General features: G+C 37.1%; 2 protein-coding genes and 2 long non-coding RNA genes across 8 annotated transcripts in view; 2 read left to right on the forward strand and 2 right to left on the reverse strand.

The window, feature by feature from the left end:
• The first annotated feature begins 1,099 nt into the window (after positions 1–1,099).
• LOC114140301 (uncharacterized) lies at positions 1,100–8,649 on the forward strand. The gene is made up of 2 exons (XR_003594544.1): positions 1,100–1,628; positions 8,451–8,649. It is a non-coding gene; the product is annotated as an uncharacterized LOC114140301 (long non-coding RNA).
• nppal (natriuretic peptide A-like) lies at positions 5,512–7,310 on the reverse strand. Its single transcript, XM_028010076.1, has 3 exons — positions 6,738–7,310; positions 6,311–6,620; positions 5,512–5,621 (listed from the first exon to the last, which is right to left on the reverse strand). Exons 1-2 carry the CDS (start codon positions 6,822–6,824, stop codon positions 6,312–6,314), a joined length of 396 nt encoding a protein of 131 aa, XP_027865877.1. The 5' UTR covers positions 6,825–7,310; the 3' UTR covers positions 5,512–5,621; position 6,311.
• Positions 8,650–10,291: 1,642 nt separating the features above from the next.
• On the reverse strand, positions 10,292–25,147 carry LOC114140286 (uncharacterized). The gene is made up of 3 exons (XR_003594538.1): positions 25,046–25,147; positions 23,976–23,983; positions 10,292–10,302 (listed from the first exon to the last, which is right to left on the reverse strand). It is a non-coding gene; the product is annotated as an uncharacterized LOC114140286 (long non-coding RNA).
• The window catches only part of LOC114140282 (neural cell adhesion molecule L1.1-like), a 46,333-nt gene continuing 39,837 nt past the window's right edge, over positions 19,289–25,784 (forward strand). For 4 of the 5 annotated variants that reach the window (XM_028010049.1, XM_028010047.1, XM_028010051.1 and 1 more), the window contains exons 1-2: positions 19,289–19,459; positions 23,074–23,244. The gene's annotated coding sequence lies outside the window, so the exon portion shown is untranslated. Of the gene's footprint in view, positions 19,460–23,031; positions 23,245–25,784 lie in introns of those variants that run through there. The other variant, XM_028010048.1, reaches the window with a different exon arrangement.

Genomic DNA, 25,784 nt, shown 5'->3' on the forward strand with positions numbered 1-25,784 from the left:
AATATGACAGAGTTGCTAAATCGAGGCGTCTACGTGGTAAAACAACATGCTGGTCATCAAATGGAGATAAGCTAATTCTTTTCTGGGGTTCAGACTGTGACCTCATTTCCTTCACTGCAAAAACACAAAACCTTGCCAAGTATTTTGGGTCTAGTTTCTGATGCAAATAGCTTAATATGCTTGAGATAAGACAAAACTAACTTACAAGTAACTTTTAAGTGAGATATTTTAACTTGTTTTAAGTAATTCCTTAATAATTGGAAAAAAGTATTCGTTCCATTGGCAGATTATTTCATGAGACATTTTTCCCATGTTATAAGTGACATAATCTGCCAGTAGAACTGGAACTTCTTCATCAAAATTAAGGAATTATTAACTTAAAACAAGCTCCTATTTCTTGCTGAAAAGTTGCTTCTATGTTAGTGTTGTCTTATTTTTATTCTAAGATGTTTTCACTAAAAACTAGATAAAAAAAAAAACCTTGGTAAGATTTTGTATTTTTTTCAGTGTTCAGAACTAAAAAAACCAAAACTTTTTCCTCTCAGTGCTGATAACTGGACAAAAATGCTTCAAAATAAGCCAAATGATGGTGAATATGCAGTGAAAGTTCCTAATTATTATTACGTTTTGCTATGTTTTGACTATTAGATCAGAGTAAAAAAAACACAGGAATGTTTGGTATGATAGATATGCATGTTTTACCTGTAGAACTTGTTGTCAAATAGCTAAATATAGACCAGAAACCATGTGGTCATGAGTTTCCTATGATGATGGACCTATTTAGCGCTGCAGCCGACTAAAATAGACTCATCTGCTCTGTTGTTTTTCCATAAATATCATTTTAACAAAAAGGAATTTCATATATCAAAAATACGCAATGTAATAACGGTTCTGTCCTTAATTACACTGAAGGAGTAACTGAAAATTAAATTAATAATTTCCTACAAAAGAAAGTGTAAGGTACAACACAAAGTATTTTTTTTAAATTACTACATACTATTTTGCATTTCAGTTATTTTTTAAATATTTTTATCCCGTGACTTTTACTCAGACTAACAAATAAATTCACATGAGGATCTCAATTCTCATTTGCTATAATTCAGAAACGATTGAAAATGTCCCCAAATCGAAAAGAAAAAAAAAAGCTTATTTATCTTTGATTACAAACACAAAATGAAATTAACAAACTGACATCAGCACGAACATAAACAATATTCTACAAGTAAAACGGGACACGTAACAATTATGTCGTTATTAAAGGCACATTGTCATTTTTGTCGTGGATTAATTAAAAGAGCGTCTCGGCCTCCATCTTGGATATTCCCAGGCCATGGTGACGTCATAACGCTGTTGTCCATGGTGACGTCATAACGCTGTTGTACGGTAGGTGGCGGTATTCAGCTTGAAGTTGTTTACGATCCGCCATTGCAGAAAACAAGAAGAAGACCGAGAGCGATTTGACGCGTCCGTCCTCGTTCAGGGAAAACATTTGGACTCATTTTGTTTTTTAAGGAAGTGCTTGAAAGACGGAGCTTTCCGAGTTTCACCGTGTTCAAGGTTTGGAAAATGAAGATGGCGCAGTTACGGAACACCGCGAACATGGAGCTAAGCTACGAGCTTTTAATGAGGTAGGCCGTTCCTTCCGGTACAGAGGCTGTCCGGAGGGGGAGAGTAGATTAAGCTGAACATGGGTTCATATCTGAAACTTAATTAATGCAAAAATGGACACATCAATGTCTTCGTCATTCTGCCTCGCAAAACAGACTGGAGGATCATGAGATTCCTTTGCACACATATTGATCGAAGCAGGAATCATAATGAATAACCGTTTTCAATCAAAAATCGATTTTGAATTGAATTGTGGCAACAAAATTGGAATCAAATTTAGAGACGGTAAAAGAATTCCTACTCAAAAGCAGACCTTGGTGATTAAATCTACTTTAATTAATTTATTAAACTCGGTTGAATATAACAAACGTTTTCAGAGGAGTTGTGAACCAAAACCTGTTTTTATTGCTGAGAAGAGACATTTTCCTGTTTTTATATTTTTCTAAAATTTTCAATAAGAAAAAAATCTGTTTAAGTTTTGGATGTACCGTTGTTTACAAAATTTGACTTTTTAAAATTAAAGTATTACTTAGTTTATTGCAGAGCTGTTTTCTTTTTTGGTCTATCAGAAACCGATAGAAATGATGTCAGTCTTGGTCACAGCCACCTGACTGAAGGTAAATCAGTGAAACGTCCTGAAGAACTATTCTAAAAAGCAAGCAAATCCAGATTTGATTTATTAGACTATTTTAAACACTACTTTAAAAATTAAAACCTTTTCAAGAAGAGCACACATAGTTGGAGGTTAAAGTTGTGTTTTGGTCCGTGCTTGCCGCTTTACCTTGGCCACACGTCATAGTCTATGTTTTGGTAACAGATTCACCAAACTGGTACTTTTCCTGCGTACATGGACTCATGACTGCAGGCACATATTAAACATCAACACAGACCTCTGTCATGTGTTTGGTGACTCCAGCAGTAAGAGCAAAATTGTTTCTGAGGATTTATCTGTAATATTTAGGATTCGAACAAAGACAACTGAAATCTATTGGCTGAAATCATTGTATACAGAAAGTACACCCCACTTCTCCTTCTAGGTCCTATGCATCAGGATGTAGTAAAGTATTAAGGTGTTTACCATGAGCAAAGAGCAAAAATGACCCAGAAATTTCACAATTTATTAAAGTAAAGTTGGCAGTAGTTGTTTTCTATCCGACCGTCTCTGTGCTGGAATCTAGATTCTTCTTTCCAACATTTCTTCAATTCATCGAGGTTTAGAGCGGTTTGATTCAGCATAATTTTCTGAAAGTCCCACCACAAAATTTTAATTTGGTTTATGTCTGGACTTTGACTAGGCCATTGTTTTCTTTTTGAGATTCTATTGTAATTTTACTGTTGTGTTCTGGTTCGGAACCAGTTTGGAGCCAAGCTTCAGCTGTTGGACTGATGGCTTCACGTTTGATGCTAAAGTATTTTGGTATGCAGACTCATTGACTGTGATATCTCAGGTTCTTTTGCTGCATAGCCACACCATATCATCAACCCTCCACTTCTGTGCTTCACACCTGTTAGGAGGTGTTTATGCTGATGTGCTTTGTTGAGATTTTTCTTAAAATTGAGTCATGCATTGGCGTTAAGCAATTTTATTTTGGTCTAATTTTTACAAGAGACTTTGTTCAAGAAGTCTTGCTTTGTTTTGCATTGATCTGACTTTGTAGAGAAGTTGCTGAGATGTTCACTCCTTGGAAGATTAGCATCTATCTACAGTGTGGAATCACAGATTTGGGTGTATAATTATGAAAAATTTTAATTTTGCAAGTTTTTATCCTTCCATTTGAGTCTCTACTGCTTCTAAAAACAGCCAAGATCTTAAAACAACCCACCCAGATGTTTTTTGATGTTTGGAAATGAGTCGTTTCAAAAACCTTCTGAATGTAACATCAGAAATCAGCAGAAACCACCCGTTACCTAGCAACCCCAGCTCTAGCCTGTTTGGTCAGCTGGTTTTCTTGCTGTATGCACTGTACAATGGCTGCTGGAAAAGACAAGAGTTTTATTGTTGACTTACCATCCAGAAACCACTTTCTGCATTCTTATTGATTGTGCAGGAGGTTCCACTTCTGCTTTTCAAAGATCTACAGTTGTATCGCACATCTGTTTGCATCCTTCTTCATGTTCCAGTGTAAACGTTGTAAACCAGATATTTACATACACCAAATAAAAAGACACATCTACCATTTTTTCTTAGTGTTTTTTCACATTTCTCAGAGAAATGTTCCCTGGTCTTTTGGGAACATGTTTTCCCTGTAAGATTCATACACTTTCTGTTTCCAAATATTCCCCTGGATTCATACATTTATTTGTCTGTATGTAAACATCCAACCACCTCTAAACGATGCACAGATTTACTCCAACCATTCATTTGCAGCAGCTCAGGTTATTTTTTGAAGTCTGTTCAGATCAAAGTTCAACCGCTACTTCAGTTACTTCTTCATGACGAGTGAGAAATACAGTTTTAATGTGGAATGGTTCTCACTTCGCACTTTAAACCTTTTTCTGGTTGCATTTTAAAAATTTGTTGTAAGTCGAAATAAGCTTCACTACAGTCGGCTGACAGTCGCTGGTCATGGAACGAAGAAAGCTCAGTCATCAACTAAGTTGTAAAATTATTTTAAACAACAAACTGTTTCAACTTGAACTGTTGTCTGGAACTTTTTTGGTAATAAAAAACTAAAATAATATTCACTAATGCTTTTTTTCTAACATCAATAAGTTGATGCTTGTGAAATAATTTATGAAAACCTGTGAAACCTTTATTTATATGCTCTTCTTTAAAAATATCAGTTTCAAACTAAATATTTCATTTGCAAGCCACATATTTAGTTTGTAATTAAATATTTAGCTCCAAACTTAAATAAGAAGCTAAATACTTTGGATCTAAATATTTAGTTTGTGTCAGATCAGACTGGATTCGTTCTCTCAGCCTGCAGTTAGTCACTAACACTAAACCTGTTAAAGAGAAGATGTTCCTTTCCACTGTTGCTTGCTTAGTAGCAATTGCTACAGTCATAAACTTAATTCTAACAGCTGAAGTTCAAATGTTTGAAAAATATATTATTCATGTTTCTTCTGTCAGTCTGATGCTAAATTTATTAGAAATTATTTTAATATTTTACCTGCAGTTGGTGTGAATTCGGGAATGAAGCAAAGTAGCGACATTAGGTAGTTAAGGAATATTACAGATTACATTGTTAGATATCTGCCAATTAATGCTAATAATCAATTAACGTCACAAACATTGCATCAATTCCAAAACTACAACTGTCTTTAAAATAGTTAATTATTGAGAAAACTACTGGATTTCCTTTCTCCTGCCTACATTAAACAAAACTAATATTACTAACCTCTGCTTCTGCCATTTAACATCAACACATGTTAACATCTTCATATTTTAGATGTTTAGTCAGGCTTTGATTTGGAATATTCTTATCCACTAAAATGTGTTGTTGATTTTCATTTTTATAGTTATTTGCTCTTTTTTAATGAATCTGATCAAAAATAGAAACTATGAGAGTAGTTATCATCACCTGTACCAACTAAACAGAGCGTTTATTATTTCTCTGTTATTATATTTCAGTCTGTCACGTTAGTAACTGACATGAAGGTTCGTCTTTCATAATCAAGTTCATTTTGGATTATTTCTGGTTTGTTATGTTATCAGTGTGATCAGAGTCTCCCTCAGCTTCAGATGAGTTAATAAGATCTGATGATTATTAAAATAAATCTAATTAAAACTCTTTATTTGTGCCGAGTCCTGCATAATGCTGCATATAGCTGTCCCCACAAATAACCAACGAATCAACATTTATATGCAAAATAATTATTTTACTCCAATACAGAATATCACAAGGCAACTTGACTTTATCCAATAGAAAGATAAATAATAAATAGACAAACAATAAATTAGAATTCAGCAGCTTTCATTTTAGAAAACACAATGAAAGGGAATAAATCTGTGTTGGGTGAGAGCAGTAACTGCTGCGGCGGTCTGCAACGTCTCTGGGACAACGGACCTGTCGACACAAAAACACTTTAAAAACAGAACGGACACAAACAAAGCTTCAAATTTAACTTTTCCAAATTCAAAAAAAAAAAAAAAAACAGTCACGCTTGCATCCTTGTACTTTGCAGGATTGTGTCTAAACCTATAAATATATGTCGAATAAACCTATGGAGAAAGTTAAAAACAAACTGTAATTATGTTGTAAATCAATTAATCGCTTGTTAAATTAAAACAAACTCAATAATTTAGATTTGCATGATTTATAGTTTTTCTCTTTTCTCTCTTTCTGCCTAAGACAGGTTAATAAAAGTTTCAGTCTGGTGTTTTTGAAGGACAATTTAGTTTACAGATACTTCATAATTCATTTTATTGGTTGTTTTATTTATTTTGGATATGTAAAATGTCTTGTAGTTCCAGTGTTAAATGGTCATTAGAATTTAAAGTTCATTGATCTTTGACAATCTGTTCTTATGTTATGGTGGCAGCATTATATTACTTGAAAATGCTCTCAAAATAACAATATTGTCATTTATCGGAATAACTTCTGGAACAATTTATCTTTCAGCAGAATGTTGTTATAGTGACAGACCTGCTATTATGTAATATAATTATGATGCATTTTTGAAACTGAAACTGCAGGATATATGATGTGATTTTTTTTTTTAAGAAGATGAAAGAAATTTCATGCCGGTTTCGTACCTCAGCATCCCAGTCCGCTGAAGGAGCCGATCCGCTCCAGGCGGACCCCGAAGCAGCTCCTCAAACCGCCTTTCTTGTATCGGCTCCACGAACGCTTGGAGGTGGTCATAATGTCTTTGAGGAAACGCGCCAGCACGTCGTCTTTGGCCAGCGGCGTGGCGCTGCGGCGGTCGACGGCGCTCCACGGCTCCCGCTGCCCCACAGCGCCAAGCACAGACCTGTCTGAGCCGAAGTCGCTCTCCTCCACCTGCGCCTCCTCAGAGGAGAGGGGAAAGTTGATGATTTCATTCTCCAAAAGCTGCTGCAAACTCTGGGAAAAAGGAAACGGCCTTAAAATGAGTGATTTCTGCACGCAAACAAGTCAGCAACACTGATTTAATTTGTTGGACACATCGGTCGGGATGATATCCACTCCAGCTGAACTTACCTGTATGTCAGAAATGGGTTTAGCTCCTATGAAATTAATGAACAGCAGAGAAAAACAGCAAACTGAGAAATTTGGCTGCATTTTCATCTTCCTGTGGCGGTTTTCAGTCGTTCCTGTCTGTGATGACTCTCGTTGCTGCTGCCGCTCTCCTCTGGGTCTCCGGCGCTGCAGGTGCCGCCTTTATACCGACCTGATTTCGTCACCATACGATCCGGAGGAAAATTAATGAGGTGTGACTAATGGTGCTGCATGCTGGAGCCTAACCTGACTCTCGGAGGTGTTCGGTCTCTCTGAAGCTGCCACAACGTGACTGAAGACTCTGGCTCTCCACTCTGTGAGGGTCACAGCTGCACATTAGCTGCTGTACTTAAACTGGACTCTGAGAGATGAAGGTCCAACTGTCACACACATTATTAATTTGTCTGCTCCTCTTTTTGCTGTTTCGGTTAGTTTGTTTATATGATATTTTAGTGGAGCACTTCCTGTTTGTGTTTAACTGCTCAGAGATCATTTTCCACATAATGCATGCAGCTATACCAGCTAGCTCTTGATCTCTGTTTAGACCACACACACATTTTTATTACAAATAAACAGCTAAACGTGGGCTGCATAAATACTCACAAAATTTTATAATTAAAATGGACATTTTTAAGTTTTTTCTTTTCTTCTTTCATTTTCAGAATATGTTGTCTAATTATACATTAGGTGGACAAACTTCAAGAAAGAAATAAACTTAAGTAAATAATGCAATAACGTGGAGGGCACACTTATGCTAATCAGCTAATGGTAGCACAAATTTTTCATCCAGCGTTTCAACTAACTTTGAAAACATTTAGCTCTCTCAGCTTCCTCCAAATTATTTTTTTCAGATAAATCCTAAGGCACTCAGTTAAGTGGCTGTTTTGTAAACTTTCAGTTGAAAAATGTTTGACATCTTTGTTGAAGTTTTGGTTTTCTACTGTTAAAAATCATTTAAGCAGTTAGATATTTATATTCATGCTCTTATTTTGAAGACTGTTTACAAAGCACTTGCATTTCCTCTCACTTTTTCCACCAGTGATCCCCTGATGCAGCAAACGACCTTTATTCTGTACCCAGAATGCATCGCTGTTCTACAGCAAACAGATTAAGAAGTGATCTCTGCGGCTGCTATTAGCTAAACTAACACTGCAGTGATTGCTTAATTTAAATACCTGCCCTAGTGACCTGTCAGAGTTGGTGTTTAGGTTGTCTTTTTTTTATTATTATTATTTTTTAATTGGACCAAAACATTCTGCAGCACATCTAGATGTTGTGGTTGTCAAAGTCAAGCTAGCATAACTGACCTACTTCCCTCTTGCTTGTAATTTCTTTCCTAATTAAAACTTTTTCTTGCCCTTGTTATCTAGTTGTCCTAGTTTTGACAAATAGTAGCAAAGCACTGCGTCTCTTTTTCTTTTGTATATCAAGGTGTACCTTTAAAATTTGGCGCGTTATGTTCATAACGTAAAAGCTAAAACTAATGCTAGTCGTCGGTGAGCAGCTTTTTGCCCTCCAGCAGGGGGATGGACGGGATCTTCCTCTTGTGATGTCACAATGCGACGAGTCCATAGGCAATACGGGACCAATTGTCAAGAGATTAGTTAGCATCAAAGCCATAATCTAAAAATAAAACTGTGTGTGTGAAATAATTCTGTGCCGTTTCTCAGCTTTTCTGAGGACTGTGTTTTCCAGAATAAAGTCTCTGAGGTTGTTCCTGGAATCTCCTGGAGTCTCTTTCAGGCAGATTGTTCCAGTGACCACTGGCGCTGGTCCATAGGGAAGTTACATGGCATTGGTGCTGTAAGGTTTCGACTCCAATCTTGACAATCTTTTGCAAGTTTTCTGAAATGCTCTGAAAGATATATAAATAAATCATCCTTCATAGAAATATTAAATGTTTCAATTGTATTTCTGCTTTTTGTTCTCTTTAGGATTTTAGGCATCCAAGTACATTGCTGTATTTGTTCTTCATTGCATTAATGCAGCTTACTATAATTTTTGTAAATTTACCGTTATATTGTGAGATTTCCATTTTTCTCTCTTCACACGACCTCTGCATGTGCAAATGTACATGCAGAGTTATTTGCACAGTCTGAGATTTCAGGCATTGTCCACTGAATTCAGAGTAAGAGATAAAGATTACAGCTCAGAGTCATGTTTCACTTATCTTCACCTTCAAATATAAATGCACTGCCTGTTGCTCCAGCACCAAACCGCCCTCTAATCTTCTCTTTCTAAACTTGGACTCATGCTATTTTTGGAAAATGTTTGCCAATCATTACCTAGACACTGAAATGAGTAAACTGTGCAACAGTGAAGGCTCATGAAAAATTTACAAACACGTCTTTTCAGCCAACAAACAAGTTACAACCTAGAAACCGTAGCCAGATCTTTAGCCACCTTTTCTGGAGGACCTGAACCTGCCAGTCAAAAGGTAAACTGTCCGATAATCTGATCAGGTCCACTTCAGCTTAAAGTGGACCTGATCAGTGGTACACTGGCTTTTCTGGAGGCCTTTAAAATCTAAAGACATGGAAAACCTTTCACTTCATTTTTAGACCAAACTACACTGATGACTCTTTGGGGGAAATGCTGGTACATTTCTGTCAAAGCTTATGATTCTTCATACATTCAGCTTAAGAATAATGGACTGTGTTTGTAACAGGCTCCAGACATCCAGAAAACATCAGGGATAACCTAAGATTTGAGTAGAATATAGAGGAAATTGTTCCAAATTTTAAATTTGTAGGAACATTGCTGATTATTTCTCCATGAAACCCAGCTGAACGAGTCATTCATCCGTTTTAAAAGCAAGGTCAAGATGTGACATTTCGGTTTGTTTGGCCTGCAGTTTTTGCACAAGAATGAAAACAATTACGGCATGATCGCAACTCCCTCAAGTGCAGTTACATGTTGAATTGTTGTTTGTGTTGGATGGCTGTGGCACAAACAACAGGAGAAAACACTGATAAACACTTGGATGTACAAAATGTTCTGCATTTCATGAGACGCCTCAGAGCAGCCTGTGTTTCCGTATTATGAGGAGAAAATCTGCTGAAAGGAGGAAGTGCTGGAATGCAGTTGATGGGATGAACCGGCTCATTGTTTCCTTGTTTCCTGTTTGTATTATTCCAACCTCATAGAATGCAGACCTGGAGTCTAATCTGAAACTGTCCAGCAATGTTTCATAGTCATGATGGGATTGTTGTTGTCACCGGAGTGAATATGTGACACATTGCCATAAAGCAGCAATGAGTCAGCGTCAGGTGAGTGACCTCTTACAGTAAGATAGATCCCTCCTTTCAGTTGCTCCTTTTAGGGATTACCACAGAAGATCTTCCTCCATTTCCTCCCCATTCCTGACATTTCTCAGGCTTTGGGACTCACTGAACCACAGAAAGAAATAATATCCACAAATAAAGAAAACATGTAACAGTGGAACACCTTCCTTCCTGGCAATGGTTGTCCAATGAAAAATACAAAGAGAACACTGAAACATGAGGTAGATGTTGGTAACGATGATCTTCTTCCTGCTCTGGCGTTACTTGTGGAGTACCACAGGGGTCAGTTCTCAGTCAGTTGGCTTCCGGTAATAACGTAAAGAACCTTGTGTTATCTTTGACCAGGATATGTCCGTAAGGTTTAGGCTGCATCACCTTCACTGCAAAGTCAGGGAGAACCAACACCAAGCCCAGGTCCACTGTCACTGCCCAACCAACCCAAATGTCAGTGAACCCACAGTGACTGTGAGCTGACCGCTCCCAGGCAGAACCTGGAGGCTCCGCTAGCCAGACAGAAACCAGGAACCAAACATCCTAACGACCCAGGAGAACCAAAATACTACCTGACCCCCAACTCTGACGTTTTGGAAGCATTGAACAAGGAGAGTGCTGTTACTCAACGCTAAAGCAATTAGTTTGATAAACCAACATTTAAACCTCATAAATATTACTCAGGTAAATCATCTGCAGAGTTCCCCCGTTCCACACACACACACACACACGCCCACACACACACACACCTTTTCCCCTCAGCTAAGTCCGTAACTAGAACATGGGTGCCTCGCTACAGAAATTTGCTTGGCTGAATGAGCAGCATGTGGTGTCAGTACCGTTGCACTGATTTTTTTTTATTCACGATGGTTCAGTGGTTTGTAGTTGGTGCCTATAAACACCATCATAGATCTGGATGTCATCCTGTTTTCTTTACAGCACTTAAAAATGCATTATTGTTTGGAGTTGATGTTCCTGGACCCACCAGGTCCAGTTGCTTTGTAGGTGTTTGTAGGTATCACTAACACATAAAGGATTGCATATTTCAAACATAGAAACAAAACAAGAGGCAGGTATGTTATTTTCTTGTGAGTCAATGCAAATTATGCAGGAGGTTCAATCAAAAGTCTGCTGACTACAAAGGTTCCCCCCATTTTTTTCCACTTGAGGCCCCGACTCCCAAAATGTCTGCCAGTCACATCGGCTTGTATTCTTGTGGACTTTGGGAGGAACCTGGAGTACCCAGAGAGAACCATTCATGCACAAAGCCCCATGAAAACAGCAGTTTTTATGACTGCGCCACTGCAAAGCTGCACCCAAACCAGAAAAGGATAAACATTCCCTTCAGCAGTTTGGTTCCTCCTCTGGGTTTTCTCCCACTGGGAAGAAGAAGCTTGAAGGTTGAATAAAACTGCAACCCAACAGTAAATCAAACAAAAAAAGCCATCATGAAGTAAATCTTCTTTCAGGTTTCAGCCGCCGGGGCCGGAGTTGAGCGCGTCCCTGTGATTGGCTGCCACACCCAACCAACGTGGCCAAACGATCTGTCCTCCCTGTCGCTGCCTCGCCACAGTCATGTCAGCCACACTCACTTGTCCTGAGGTGTGGAAGGCAGGGGCATCATTAGGGGAAACGACTCTTGTGTTGCATTCCAGCCCTGATAATGAAACTGTCACAAGGGCGGACAGCATGCTGGCTGCAGCTCTGCAATGATTAGGCTCAATTACACGCTTTCCTTTCCTCTCTTCTTCTCGGTCAATAAACTGTTATTTTAAACTCTAAATAGAAATCAGTGTTTTGTATGTTTGCTTAGCGGTGTTACAGCAGCAATAAGTTGGTTAATTTGTAAGCAGAAGGTGAGGATCAAGGACAAAGAGCTCCTGAAAGCAGGTCGATGAATCATTTCATTCTTTCCAGGAATCTTGTTTATGTTGGTAATAAACCAGAACCCAGTACACATGTATGACAGATATTTATTTTATTTCATGTAAGCATCCTTTTTAGAATTACTTTGCAGGTTGGAGTGACTGTACTTTCTTTTTCAAATTTTAATTCCTGCCTTTCTGGAGGAATATTGCTTTTATTAGACAAACAGTTGTCCTTGGTTTTTTCAGTGTGTCTTCAGTCAGAGGCTTCTTCAAATTCACTGTAATACAGACAGCTACGAGAGCTCTGCCAACAGCCATTAGTACTTACAATAACTCTTGGAAAAAATGTAATAATACGAGTTACAACATTTCATTTCCTTTTTGGTTCAGTAAAGTATTTTTTGAATTGAACTGAGTTTGAATCAGCTTCCTCATAAGACAGTAAGCAAATTTTTTCTATTCTTTTAGTTTCTACATCTAGAGACTGAACTTTATACCCATTTCTGTTTCCAAATAGGTTAAATTCAGTGAGATTCAATCATGTCTTTCCAAAGATTCTCAGTTGGATTCAGTCTGGACTTTTACTAGGCCATTCTAAATCATGGATCTGCATTCTGGCAAGACAGCGCTGGATGCTTTGTGTGCCGAACAGATGGAGCTACACTGGATTGAAGAACACAAGGTGGATGTTGGAGCACCAGTTTAACTCTAACATTATAATTTATGTGTACTATAAAACCCCTAGACATTGTTTATGTCTCTACTGTCGGTTTTTATCTTATTCCTGCTTGGTTCCTGTTTGAAATCAGCTTATTGGGAACAAAGGATTGAGGGTCAGGAAAACAAACCGAACTTTGGAAGTTACAGTCTTCAAAATAAAAGCATTAATATTAACGTGTAAATACTAAAAAACGTAACAGCCAATAACCAAAACCTCAACACAGATGTCAAACTTTAGCCAACTGAAAGTTTACAAAACAGTTATTCTAAAAGTGAGTAAAAACGAGCTATTAGCAGATTACAGCTGAATGTCACAGTTGAGGAGGAAAAAAAGAAGAAAATAGTCAGATTTCACACCTGATATTGTCACATTTATTGACATTATTTGGAAATATTAGTTTAGAGCAGAAGTGTCCAAACTTTTTGTCATGTGGGTCAAAATCGACAAGTGAATAGCAATTAAATAATAATAGACTAAAATCAAGTAGTAAAGTAGTTTTTTGTAAAAATGACCCAAAGCTTTAAAATGATTTTGCAGATTTTCTGTATTAAAAGAAATTTTTAGTTTTCAAATTCTTTTGGGCTTGATTGAGCACATTTATTATCTTATAAGATAAAGATTTTAGTCGCTTCCTTTCAAAACACCTGCTATGTTTAGCCAAGTTTAATAAATAAATCAAAAGTTTATTTTTTAGTAAAAAAAAAGTCAACTTTTTAACAGTAAAAGTCTTTACATATTTTACTTTGTGTTATATTTAACATTTTCTATTGTGAGAAAATTACAATATAAAAAAATATTATCTTTAATCAGGGTAAGCATTTGATTAAAAGTAAAAAGTTTGCATCTGTGACGGACAGGCTAGATTTTCATAATTCTTGAATTATGAAAATCATAATTCAGTTCTTGAATTATGTGGATCCAAGTTGGGGATTCTGTGTGGCCCCCCAGAATCAGTCATAAATGGCCCCTGGACCACACTTTGGACACCCCTGGTTTAGGGATGCTAAATGCACTGAAAATGAGAAAACGCTAACAATTAGCTCACTGATTCTGTGTTAAGGCGGCACATCAGAACCATCTCTAAAACAGAGATCAGGAGTAATTTGCCTTAAATGTTCAACATTTCCCCATTTTATCCTGTGTTCTGATTCAATGCTCCCCTGATGCAGATTGTTGTTTGTCGGTAACAAAGCCTGCTGTCTGATCAGCTGAAACGGTGGAGTGGTGCGACTGGGAGATGTTTGTGAGCGTGTTCGTGCTGTTCGTGCTGATGCTAGGCTGTAATGTGTTCCCACACCGTGACTGTGGGAGTCACGGCCCCTCCAGGCAGCGACATTAATAAGTGTCAGGAAGCAGCGGGAGCCCACCAGTGGGAGTGGGAGCTTTCTAAAGAGGTTTTAATGACATTGAAAACACAACAAAATGCATCATGTTCAAACACATGTACATGTAGTGCGGGGAAGTTTTTCCAGTGCATGACTTTATAACTGGGACTATTACAACATGTTTTTCTGTTTACACCATTTGGACTTATTATGTTTATTCCATACAAAGAGTCAGAAAATGAACTAAAACCCCCCAAAAAACCTTGTTTACAAAATCTTACAGAGTATCTTTGGTCCAGTTTCCTGTGCAAATATCTTATTGCACTTGAAATAAGACAAAACTAACTTAGAAATAACCTTTCCTCAAGAAATATGAGCTTGTTTTAAGTCAACAATTCCTTAATATTGATGAGAAACTACTTATTCCTTTGCTAGATTGTTTCATTTATAATTATATATTTCCCCATGTTTTCAGCTGACTTAAAACAAACTCCTGTATTTTGCTGAGAAGTTACTTTACGAAGTTACTAAGTTAGTTTTCTCTTATTTCAAGTGTATTAATATATTTACACAAGAAACTAGACCAGAAATACTGAGTGAAATTTAGTTTCTCTGCAGTATAAAAGTTAGGAGTCGATGTCACTGACAGGAATAGGACCTTAAACCAAAACACCTGATATTTTTAACAAAGGGTCGATAAATAAATTTGTCCATGTGTGTAAATTTTAATACATTAAAATAATGCTTTAAAATAGTCTTAAAATGTAAAATTATAAAAGCTTATACTGTTATGTAGACATCTATATATACTTGTCCAATATTTCCACAAACTTACTTTGACACTTTTCCGAATCAACATTATCTTGTTTCATTGCCTCTGTATTCTAATAAGCCATTTAAAAACAGTTCAACCTATTAATGAACCTCCTGGCGCCATGTTGAATTCCTAACAGGAAGTTGTAGTTGTTTTGAAGGATTCTGATTGGCTGACAGGTTTTACCTTTGCGCTACACTGCCCCCTATGGGTGAATGATTCAAAGCTTGTTGAAACATTCACCGTGTCTTGCAGAGATCCTCTCCAGTCTTTTTGAGAGAAATGCTGTCATTAGCTCTTCTGCTGCAGATACTGACAGTTGTGCTCATTTCCACTCATCAGGAGGCCGGGAACGTCTCCTCCTGCTGCCCCCATCAAGCCAGTCCTTCAATACCTCCAACCTGAATCCACTTTTAGAAACTGCTGCCGGGTCCAAAATAAAATTACCACTGTCTCTACTTTGACTGGACCTTTTCCAGCTGATATCAGGCTCTGAATGTTAGTTAGCATTAGAGCTAATTAGCAGGTCAGAGTCACAAGATGAAGCTGATTTTGAAGATGCTCTAAAAGAGTTCCCCTGAAGCCGTTTTCTTCTCCAGCTGAATTATTTTAGTATTTAATTTCCCAGCAAACATCCATCACAATCCAACACAGAGACACAATCAAACACTAGTGTTGTATGAGACCGGTCTCAGGCCCTCTTTTTGATGGTCTCGGTCTCAGACATTGAGGAGTTGGGATTTTATTTCAAGACCACAACTGTGGAAATGTCACTAAAATGTCAGCATATTGTCCAGTTTGTCAACATTCTTGTTTTCACTGGATGCAAAACATACCGATTAAAATCCAATCAATAACGTGACTTACTAATTACTTTATATTTGTCACTGTGCAGCTAGCTTTGCTAACCTCCACAGAGCTTACCTTTCTTTGAGCTTCCTTTCAAAGTGATGGTTGGACGTGGTCCCCACCGTCTCTGAAAGCGAAGCGCTGCTGAGTTTACATGTCATTATATGCTTTCTTATGATTTATGTAGGCAAATTTATTACTGATGATTAGATGGGAATCTTTTCCCATTCCGAGACAAACACTGTGCATGTCTCAGAGCGAGTCGAACGGGGAGGCGACGGCAAATATATAGAATCATTACATATTATAGGTTAAGATTGTGTAAAACTACAAAAAATAAGAACAAGAAACTAGTTCATGTGGAACATTATTTCATTCATTTACATTAATCATATACATGTTTATTAAAAAAAAAAGCTTGTTGTTGCAGCAAGCTCCTGCGCTGACCTCTGACCTCTGACCAATGACCTCTCCGTCTAATGGTCCGGAGAATCCCTACGAAGGCTTGTGTAGTTACATGAAAAATCTGCAAAATGTGGCCAAAAAAAGGTATTTGATTCAATGATTGTCAGAATAATTGATTACTCACTATAAAATTAGGTTTTCTCTGATCGATCCTTACTGCACATTTGTTTTAATTTCTACTTTTGTCTCTGTTTTAGTGATGAATCAGCTACAACCAAATTCTCCTAAACATACAGACAGTTAAGGTCAAGTTCTCCCTTGAAACCTCACCTTACCAGGGCAACAAAACCAGAAACAGAAGGTTTTGCTTCTGATGTGAATCTTAAAAACGTAGAAACTCCGAGCAGTTCTTATAAGGTAGTTAAATTACTCTACAGAACAAGAGAAACTTATTATTTTCTAGATCAGAGCGCCCTCTGGTGGGTAACACACAAATAGAGCTTTAGTAACTTCACCGGCATCTTCAATTTAACTTCAAATATTGTGAAATTATGAAACATTCAATACATCCCTGTGGGTAGTATTTTACTTAGATCAATCAATCAATCAATCTTTATTTCAGACACAAAAGAGGTCCATAGTAAAACAAAAAGAAAAGAAAAAACAAACAAACAAAAAGAAACATGACAGTCACTGAGCCACAAATAAATGATGACGCCAATGTTTCCACAATCTTGAGAAAAATCTCGCTGTACTAAAAACAGGGTTTACTAAAATTGCTATTATATTATTGTATGACACGGGTAATCTACACATACATTTATACATGAGATTCCTGAGCGCAGCTGCACATGTGGGAACAGCGTTATGTGCAAACATGTGGCTGGCACTGCTCCATCTAGGCCAGGGGTGGGCAATCCTGGTCCTCGAGGGCCGGTGTCCTGCAACTCTTAGACGTCTCCCTGATCCAACACACTTGAATCCAATAGTTGAATCACCTCCTAAGTGCAGTCAGGTTCTCCAGAGTCCTGCTAATGACCTCATTATTTGACTCAGGTGTGTTGAAGTAGAGACACATCTAAAAGTTGCAGGAGACCGGCCCTCCAGGCCTGGAGTTGCCCACCCCTGATCTAGGCACTTTGAGTAGGAGCCTCAGGCCATCATTGTATGCCACATAAAGTTTGTGCAGGCTACTTTTTTTATATCTTCGCCATAGATGGGCTGTGTAAAATGAAGTACAGAAAACTTTAAAAAGAGCTACCTTCACAGAGGATGAACACATACCAAACTTTCTGATCAAAATATTAGCCTGTGCATACATCATGCAATACTGCCTACAAATGTCACGATCATCAGATAGGTCATCAGTTATGTAATGTCCCAGATATTTAATTTCATTGCATATATTGAGGACAATGCCAGATAAAGAGAAGTCAGGGGTTATCAGACTTTTAGACATTTTACTTAGCTGAGCAGGAGCATGACGGTATGTTTTTCTTCTGCAACAGAAACCATAAAAATATTACAGTTTATCAAAAAAAATGTATCAACATTTTGTCTCCCAACAGCAGCAAGATGGCTATTGGAGGTACACGGAAGAGCAACACCAGGCTGCAGAGGAAAATGAGAATCTAATTTAATTACGACATTAAATAATTATAGCCACCAAAGTTTACGTCAGTGTTGGGGCTGCGATCCCCTGGAGAGCCACCAAGGGGCGCCAGAGGGGCCTCAAAGTTGGAGAGAAAATAAGAAAAATATTCTAAAATAAAATTTAAAAAAAATTAAACCCATAAACTTTATGTATATGTAATGCATTTAAATGTTTCTGATTGGCTGCCAGTCAAATTCATCAAGCTGCTTTGCTTCTCAAAGCAAATGGAAAAGTTTGACAAGAAAAATACCAAAAGAATTGAACATTGCTGCAAAAAAACCAAACTGTGGTGATAATATCAACTTTGATGTGATATAAAATATTACATATTCATAATCAAAAGGGATTGTGTTGGAAAATTTTTATTATTTGGTTATAAAGTCATAATATGTCCTCTGATAATAACATTTTATGCAACATGTCTGATAGCCATCTAAAATCAGTATGTATGACGCAGTATTTATGCTAAATTAATGTAATAATTAAGGAATATAAAATAAAAAACATTCCAAAATATAATTCTTTACATATTTTGTAGCAGTAAGGTGGGTCGCTGCCCAGAAGCTAATGCTGTTTGGGGCCTGGAGGACCCTGGTTTAGACTGTAAAGTGATTTAAATCTAAAGTTTAATTGTGGGATAATTAAAGAAAAAATGTTTCAGATCAATTTTTATAAGCCCAATATAGAAACCTAAAATCAAAAGCAAATTCATTGGGTACCAAAAATAAAAATAAAAACATGCAAGACATTTTTGTAAGAATGACATTAATATTTCAAGGCGTTTAAAGTCTTGTTAAAATATTTATCCTCTTCTGTGCTGTCCTTATAATTTGACATTGAAGAGGGGGAGGTATGATAGGTTGTTATTGATCGATAAGTTATCAGAGTGTGTGTATGTGTGTGTTTCTGCATATTTTGTATTCCAGTCAAGAAGACTGAGTCACGTTTCTAGTAACAGCATCCCTACAGACGTCTCAGTGTATTGATGACACGTCCTAGACAATGGCAGACACGGGACAAGGACACAAACCATGATCAGCATCTATTTTATTGATTGTTACGTTTTAACCATCCCATTTCTCCTGCACACACACTCACACACACACTCAGGTTAACTAAATTAAAGCTTTAGTGAAGAAGGATGGAGGAAATGTATGGAGGAGAAAAACCACCCACTTGATGTGGAGGAGATAATGGAGCAGATAGCTGCTTCCAAACAAACTCAATTTGCAAAGCAGAAGATCAGAACATGGGGAAAAAAGGGAGAGGATCTACTGAAGATATGGCAATAACCTGCTTTCTTTTCCTGAAAAGCCATAATAGTAGCAATTTAAATGTTAACATGGTCCAACCCAAGACTTCAGCAATGCTACTGAACCTGGCCACAGACTGAACAAATTCAGCAATAAACACAGAAAGGACGTTATACTATTTGATCAGGCAGCAAAGAAGAGGATTTCAGAAGGGTAAAATATGAAAACTGTGGGGAAAAAACTAGAATAAGCTCATCGAAACAGATTATAACGACCTAGCTAGCGCTGAACGTTGCCGAGAACGTTTGTCGACGACGTTCGGCCGACGTAAAATGAGACGCCATTAAACGTCCGTTCAGTGAACGTTGGTTAGCCTTGCTAGCCCTGTGCTAGCTTATCCCTCCGTTTGTTACCTACCTGCAGGTAACAGTGGAGAAATATCAGATTAATAAGACACCGGAATTCAGAGAAAAACGTTTTTTACGGTTCAAGACAACATACCGTCATAACGGAGGAGCTGAAACTTAACGGCAGGAGACGGTAAGTTAATAACTCAATATAACAGCAGAGTTTTTATGATGCTAAGGTTTCTTTTATTGAGAATAAAAATGATAGAATAAAACGTCTTATGAGAATACAATCATAATATCACCAGAGTAAGGTTGTAAATGAGGAGAATGCAGTAGTTATTAGTGAATTTAAAAATAATAAAATTTTTTACAAGTCTGGTGACGTCAGCGCTTATCGAAGCTCTGCTCATATTAAAACAACTCTTTTTCGCTAATTTCACGACTTTATTGTACTAATAGTATGACTATAATATTATGGCTTTATTCTTTTAATTTAAAAAATATGTTAGTCGTTGGCATAAGTTTATTTTAACACTTGCTTCAGATAATTAAAATATAGCCAACCAAATGATGGCTATAAAATAGTTTTTTATAGGCACCTGAGAAAATGGCAAAATAAGTCAAATTTATAGTTTTTATTCATACTTTTAGATATGCAGAAACGCTTAAACATGTTGAGATATCCCATTATTAATTTCTAGTTAAGTTATTTTTGCAGAATTAGTGGTTGATTGGATTGTGATAGTTACTTCTATAATAGTTTTAGTTATATTTCCCATTTGTTTTGATATATATTGTGTTTAGTGTGTGCCACAAATCTTTTTTTGAATGTGTAAAACGTGTTTCTTGGTTGGTGTGGTTCGGCCAATGTTTGTTCCCAAAGAGTGCATGGTGACTTGGAATTGATGCAGAATCTTTTTATCACTTTTTTTAACGGGCTCAACCCACATTTCCACAGATTTCCTTAGAAGTTTAGAGGTAACTAAGCCTCTAAAACTAAAGCGGTTTAGTTACTCATTTAAAGAGTAACTAAGCCTCTAAAACTAAAGCGGTTTAGTTACTCATTTAAAGAGTAACTAAGCCTCTAAAACTAAAGCGGTTTAGTTACTCATTTAAAGAGTAACTAAGCCTCTAAAACTAAAGCGGTTTAGTTACTCATTTAAAGAGTAACTAAGCCTCTAAAACTAAAGCGGTTTAGTTACTCATTTAAAGAGTAACTAAGCCTCTAAAACTAAAGCGGTTTAGTTACTCATTTAAAGAGTAACTAAGCCTCTAAAACTAAAGCGGTTTAGTTACTCATTTAAAGAATAACTAAGCCTCTAAAACTAAAGCGGTTTAGTTACTCATTTAAAGAGTTACTAAGCCTCTTAAACTAAAGAGGTTTAGTTACTCATTTAAAGAATAACTAAACCTCTTTTTTTGCAAATTAACTGTCTAAATTGGTTGCTAAGTGTGCTGTTTTTAAGTTTATTTGAAAATTATATTTTTGTGTAAATTTGTTTGATTCCCCAAATACTTGACGTAAAACTGTTTTCACAATGGATTTAGCTCCACTTTAAAAAGAAACCGTTTTTAAAGAACTTGAGTTTCTTTGTTAACAAGCAAAGAAATGATTTTTTGTTCTTTTAGTGCAAAATTGTATACTGCTGCTGTGGATATAATCCCAGATGGACTACACTGCCTCACCATGTTGGGTTATCCTGTCTGTTTTTGGTTGATGCTGCAGAAACGTTTCTTAGTGCTTTTCCTCAGACACACGGTTCCAGCCCAACATATGCTCTAGCAGAGCGAGATCAGCGGCACCACATGGGGCTGCCACATCCTTTATCAAACGAGCCACATCCAACCACGGGGGGCATTCACAACGATTATCATACGGCTCCCAACGTGTTTGACAAAAAGGGCACAAATGGGTCGCCATATTGCACCCGGCTTCAAAAAACTGCCAGGATGAAAACGGCTGCCAAAATGACTGAAAACAGAGCGGCAATAAAACCAGGAAGTGAAACAAAACAATATGATTCCTTTAACTACAGCAGGTTTAAAACATTTATGACTTATTATTATGACAATGACTCTGATAATATGAAATAAAATGATATAAATACACCATATATTAAATGTTTTATATCTTACGTAAGACTCCTCTCAAATTTAAAAAATCCATGAAAAACCAGCAGCACCAACTGGAAACCAGACATGGCAGAAAGCCCACAGCACCACTAAAACACAAATAAATTCAACCTTATGCAGTCATCATGTTAAAACTGTGAGTGATAGCGCCTTCTAGTGGTCACATAAGTATATTTTAATTTGTCTTCAGTGTTTTATGTAGAAAACATGTCAAAATAATAGTGGGAGTCAATTAAAGTTTAGTGGTTTAACAGAACAGTGCAGCAATGGGAAACAAGTTGATGACAGAAGACAATAAAACCTTTATTTCATTTATAAACATTCAGCAATTAAACTATGGATTAAATCATCAAAACGTTTCCGTCTAATTTTACAGGATTAGACTTTAGCCTTAGCAAAACATTTGGTGGTAAAATAATAAAATCATAAATCAATAAAAAAAATATTCACAAAAGCTGAACAGTGATTGTGTGAAAATCTCTAAAAGGAGAAAATCTAATGGTCTAAGAGCAGTTTAAATATTAAATATGGCTGAAAACACAATAAAACAAACATAGTAAAGAATATTTAGACAAAATTTACAGTTTTATATTTCCATATTAAAGTAGTAAAACTAGTAAAAATATTTGCATAAAAAATAACATTAGTCTTGATGCAAACATTTTCATATTACAAAAAATACAATTTACTACATTTATTAAGCAAAATTAAAAACTAGATGACTGCTGTACAGTTAAAAAGGCAAATTATCTGAATGAAAATGAGTGTGAAGTTACTAATTAACTTCACAGTGGAGTTGAAAAATGTTAAAAAGCATCTTTAATTAACGTTTTTTAACATAAATATATGGCTAGGCCTTTCACAATAAATCAAATAATTGCATGATGAATTAAAACGAGCTCAATAATTTCCATTTGCATAATTTATCATATTTCTCTTTTTTTTGTCTCTGCCAAAATCTGGACAATAAAAATCTTCAGTCTGGTGCTTTTGTTTCAAACAGCCCTTTTTGAAAGGACAATTTTGCTTACATAGATTTTATAATTCATTTTATTTGTTGTTTCTGTAGTTTTATTTATTTATTTAAGATATTTAAAATGTCTTCCAGGTCCAGTGTTAAGTATTCATCAGAAATTAAAATGTATTGATCTTTGAGAATGTGTTGTTGCATTGTCATTATGCCATTACATTATATTATTTGAAAATGGTTTCAAAACAACAATATTATTGTTTATAGATAATAATAAAAATGTTATTGTGACAATAGGGATAAAACTTTACATTTTGTCATAAAATCAGTTAATACTTAAAGATTAGGTAACTGAATCTACTGATTACTGAAATAATTTTCATCCCTACATATAGAGGTGTGATGTAGCAGCATTTTGAAGTAACAGCAGAGAGCCGGGTTTTTTGTTTTCCCCAGTGGTGTTCTAACAATCTAACCAGTTCACCACCAGTAAAAATGAAAAGCAGGATATGGGACCAAGAGAGATGGATGTAAAGGAGAAGGGAGGGGCGCGAAGTACCGAGGGAATAGATGGAGAGGGAGGCTGCGATGGAGGAGGCTGATGTCATCGGTGCGGATGAGCCAATCAGAGAGCCGGGAGCGGAGCAACGGGGGGGTTTGGAGTCGGAGCTCTGAAGGGTGTGTTTTATGATCCACTGCAGATTCAAAGCAAGAAGAAAAAAGAGTGGAGAAAGGGAACGAGCCAGGAGACAGAAGTGAAAAGATGCTGAGATAAAGGAGAAGCGGCGATGGAGACAGGAATGTGAAGAGGAGAAAACGAAGGGATAAAACAGAGGGATAAAAGACGGGAAGACGGGGAAACACCTGCAGAGGTAAAACAAAGGCTTCGCAGGCCGCTGCGTGTGTCTGGTTGTCAGTGTGTTTGTGTGTCAGGACGGATCTCAGCTGGAGGCTTAACCATCTCTTACGTAACACAGCCGCAGGTATGGAAAGCTGAAATGTCTCTGAGTTGGTCTGTGAAACCCTGAAACGAGTTCTGGACGCCTTAATCTGGACTGCAGAACCTAGAAGGTACATTGATTTAAATTTGACCCAAAGTGTGTGTGTCTGCTTTATGAAATCCCCATGTGGATGGAGGTAGGAGTGGCAGTCTGGCCTGGAGAAATGAAACCAGTCAGGGAGACGTTTGATTTTTCTCAGGTTCATTCACGTTTCTGCTTTGCTGTCACCTGTAGTCAGGATGTGGCTCAGAAACGGGACTGAATCAGCCTTCAGGGAAGAGTTCCTCCTTCTCCAGTCTGACATCGTCCCTCATCTGCAGGCGCTTGTTTTTATTAATATTGAATGAAATAATGCACTATAGCAGAATTTGTGATTAATTATTTACACTTGTGTAGCTTCCTAACTATTCCAGATTACCTTCTGTGAAAAATAATCTGTTTCTGATCTGGTTTGACTTTTCAATGGGACGAGAATTTGGTCAAATCAACACATTAGACATTCTGCTGTCAAAAGTTGTTTATTTATAAATTAAAATGATTTATCTTAGTTTCTCTTTTTCTCCACAGTCAGCTGTGAAATCACTGAGTTGCTCCTCAAACACACATCTGCCTTAATTCTGAGAAACTCTTGACCTTTTTTTTTTTTTGGCAGAGTTGGAGTTCATAAATTAAATTGTTTCCTGCAACAGACCCTGGTTTTAAATCCATTACGTTTTAAAAGGGTTGAGGTCAGAGCTTTGGGATGCCGTTCCAGAAACTTGCTGCTTCTGTTTGGAAGTTTTTGGGAACATTGGAATATCATCCAGAAACAGAAACTAGCAGCTGCACTCAATCAGGATTACGAACCAGAGGTTAAAAGGTCGACGCCTCCTTCAGGCACAGAGACCATCAAACTCCTAGCAACACCAGCAACTAAGGATTTAGGATTAGATTAGAGAAAATAAAAATAAAAATAGGCATATAATCACTCCAGAAACCAGAAGAGTTCAGATGAATAATTAATGCTCCTGCCACAGCATCTTCCAGTTATTTGTTGGGTTTGTTTTTCCAACATGAACTGAAGGCAAAATGAATGCAGATAAACTCCTCATTCAGCTACCTGTTGTTGGTTTGTTGCCATACATTTATACAGGGTTGTTGTTTTTTTTTAAAGAGAAGACGAGGTTGAATCAGTGCAAACATGCGTTATATCGATCTGGGCTCTGAGTATCTCCTGATTAGTGTCAATCAGAGACAGTCTGGGGGGAAAACTTGCTTCTGTAGCGCCAACCTGAAGGTAAAGGTCTACACAGTTCATGTCCAGCATGTGTGGGGTCTGCTGAGATGCTATCAACTTTCACAATGCGCTGAGTCAAACCTGCCAAACCCTTTGAGCGACCTGTTCCCCTCCTGGCCTGTGGGGGCGCTGCACCAAGAACCACTGAAGGAAAAAAACACAAAGACCTCTGAAGACACTGAGAGCAACTTCCTTCTTTACCAAATGGAAACAAAATGGAGGTGTCAGATTTTAGCTTTTGGAGGATTTCTCTTCAGTCTTTGGCTGAAGACCACGAGCCATTTCTCCCACTGGCGCTAGGCTAGCATGTTTGCTTTGGTTGTATTTACCCAGAATGCCCTGCGCTGTAGTCCACTTCCTGCTTTTGGAGCGGTCTCTGGTCTGCTTGGCGTTCACATTCAAACGGAACCAGAGTTCACTTCAACCAAACCCAGACCGAGGTTTGTAGGACCAGAGTTAGCTTAGCGTTCACCCCTCTCCAACCGAACTGGAATTTATAAACAAACGGACTGGAGTTGGATTAGACAGGCCTGGTGGGAATGCAGCCAAAATCTGATATTCCTATTTCAGATAAAACATTTTAATAGAGAAATAAAGATTCTTTAATACCTGCTTTTAGGTTATTTAACTTTTAATCAGAATGCATATTCTAATTTATTGAATATGACTGAATGTTCATGTCACTGAGTTTCTGTTCTTACGTTTGAAGGTTTATTTTCAGTCTCTTTCTCGTCTTGCTGATTTCATTTTATTTTATCTCCCATTTAAATCTTGTCATTAGAGGAAGCCAAAATGAAAGTAATCCATATGTTTAAATACTCGGGTCTTAATCTGCGATACAATAAAATAAAATATTCTTTATTGTCTTCCAGATAACTTCTTTTTTTCCCCGGTCAATAATCCATTAGAGCGCTATTAAAGTCCTGCACAATAAAAGCATAACCACTCAGCGAGATACATGCCAGAGTTTCAATTAGGAAGATAAAAAATAAAACAAAATGAACATCTCCTGCTGGATGCCAGTAGAAATATGAAGACGTCTTTCAAAGCTTCAGTTGAAGAAAATTTGAAAATGATCCAGTTTACTCCAACTGGATGATGTTTGACAGGTCTTCTGTTTGCTTCATAACCGACG

This window comes from Xiphophorus couchianus, chromosome 24 (assembly GCF_001444195.1).
Source record: "Xiphophorus couchianus chromosome 24, X_couchianus-1.0, whole genome shotgun sequence".
Taxonomy (NCBI): Eukaryota; Metazoa; Chordata; class Actinopteri; order Cyprinodontiformes; family Poeciliidae; genus Xiphophorus; species Xiphophorus couchianus.

What these genes read in the sequence shown, in the direction of transcription:
- nppal (XM_028010076.1), bottom strand. Translation starts at nt 6,824, where the DNA reads ATGAAAATGCAGCCAAATTTCTCAGTTTGCTGTTTTTCTCTGCTGTTC. An exon ending in AACCCATTTCTGACATACAG is followed by an intron (nt 6,621 to 6,737) that starts GTAAGTTCAGCT and finishes CCTTTTTCCCAG; the next exon opens with AGTTTGCAGCAGCTTTTGGA.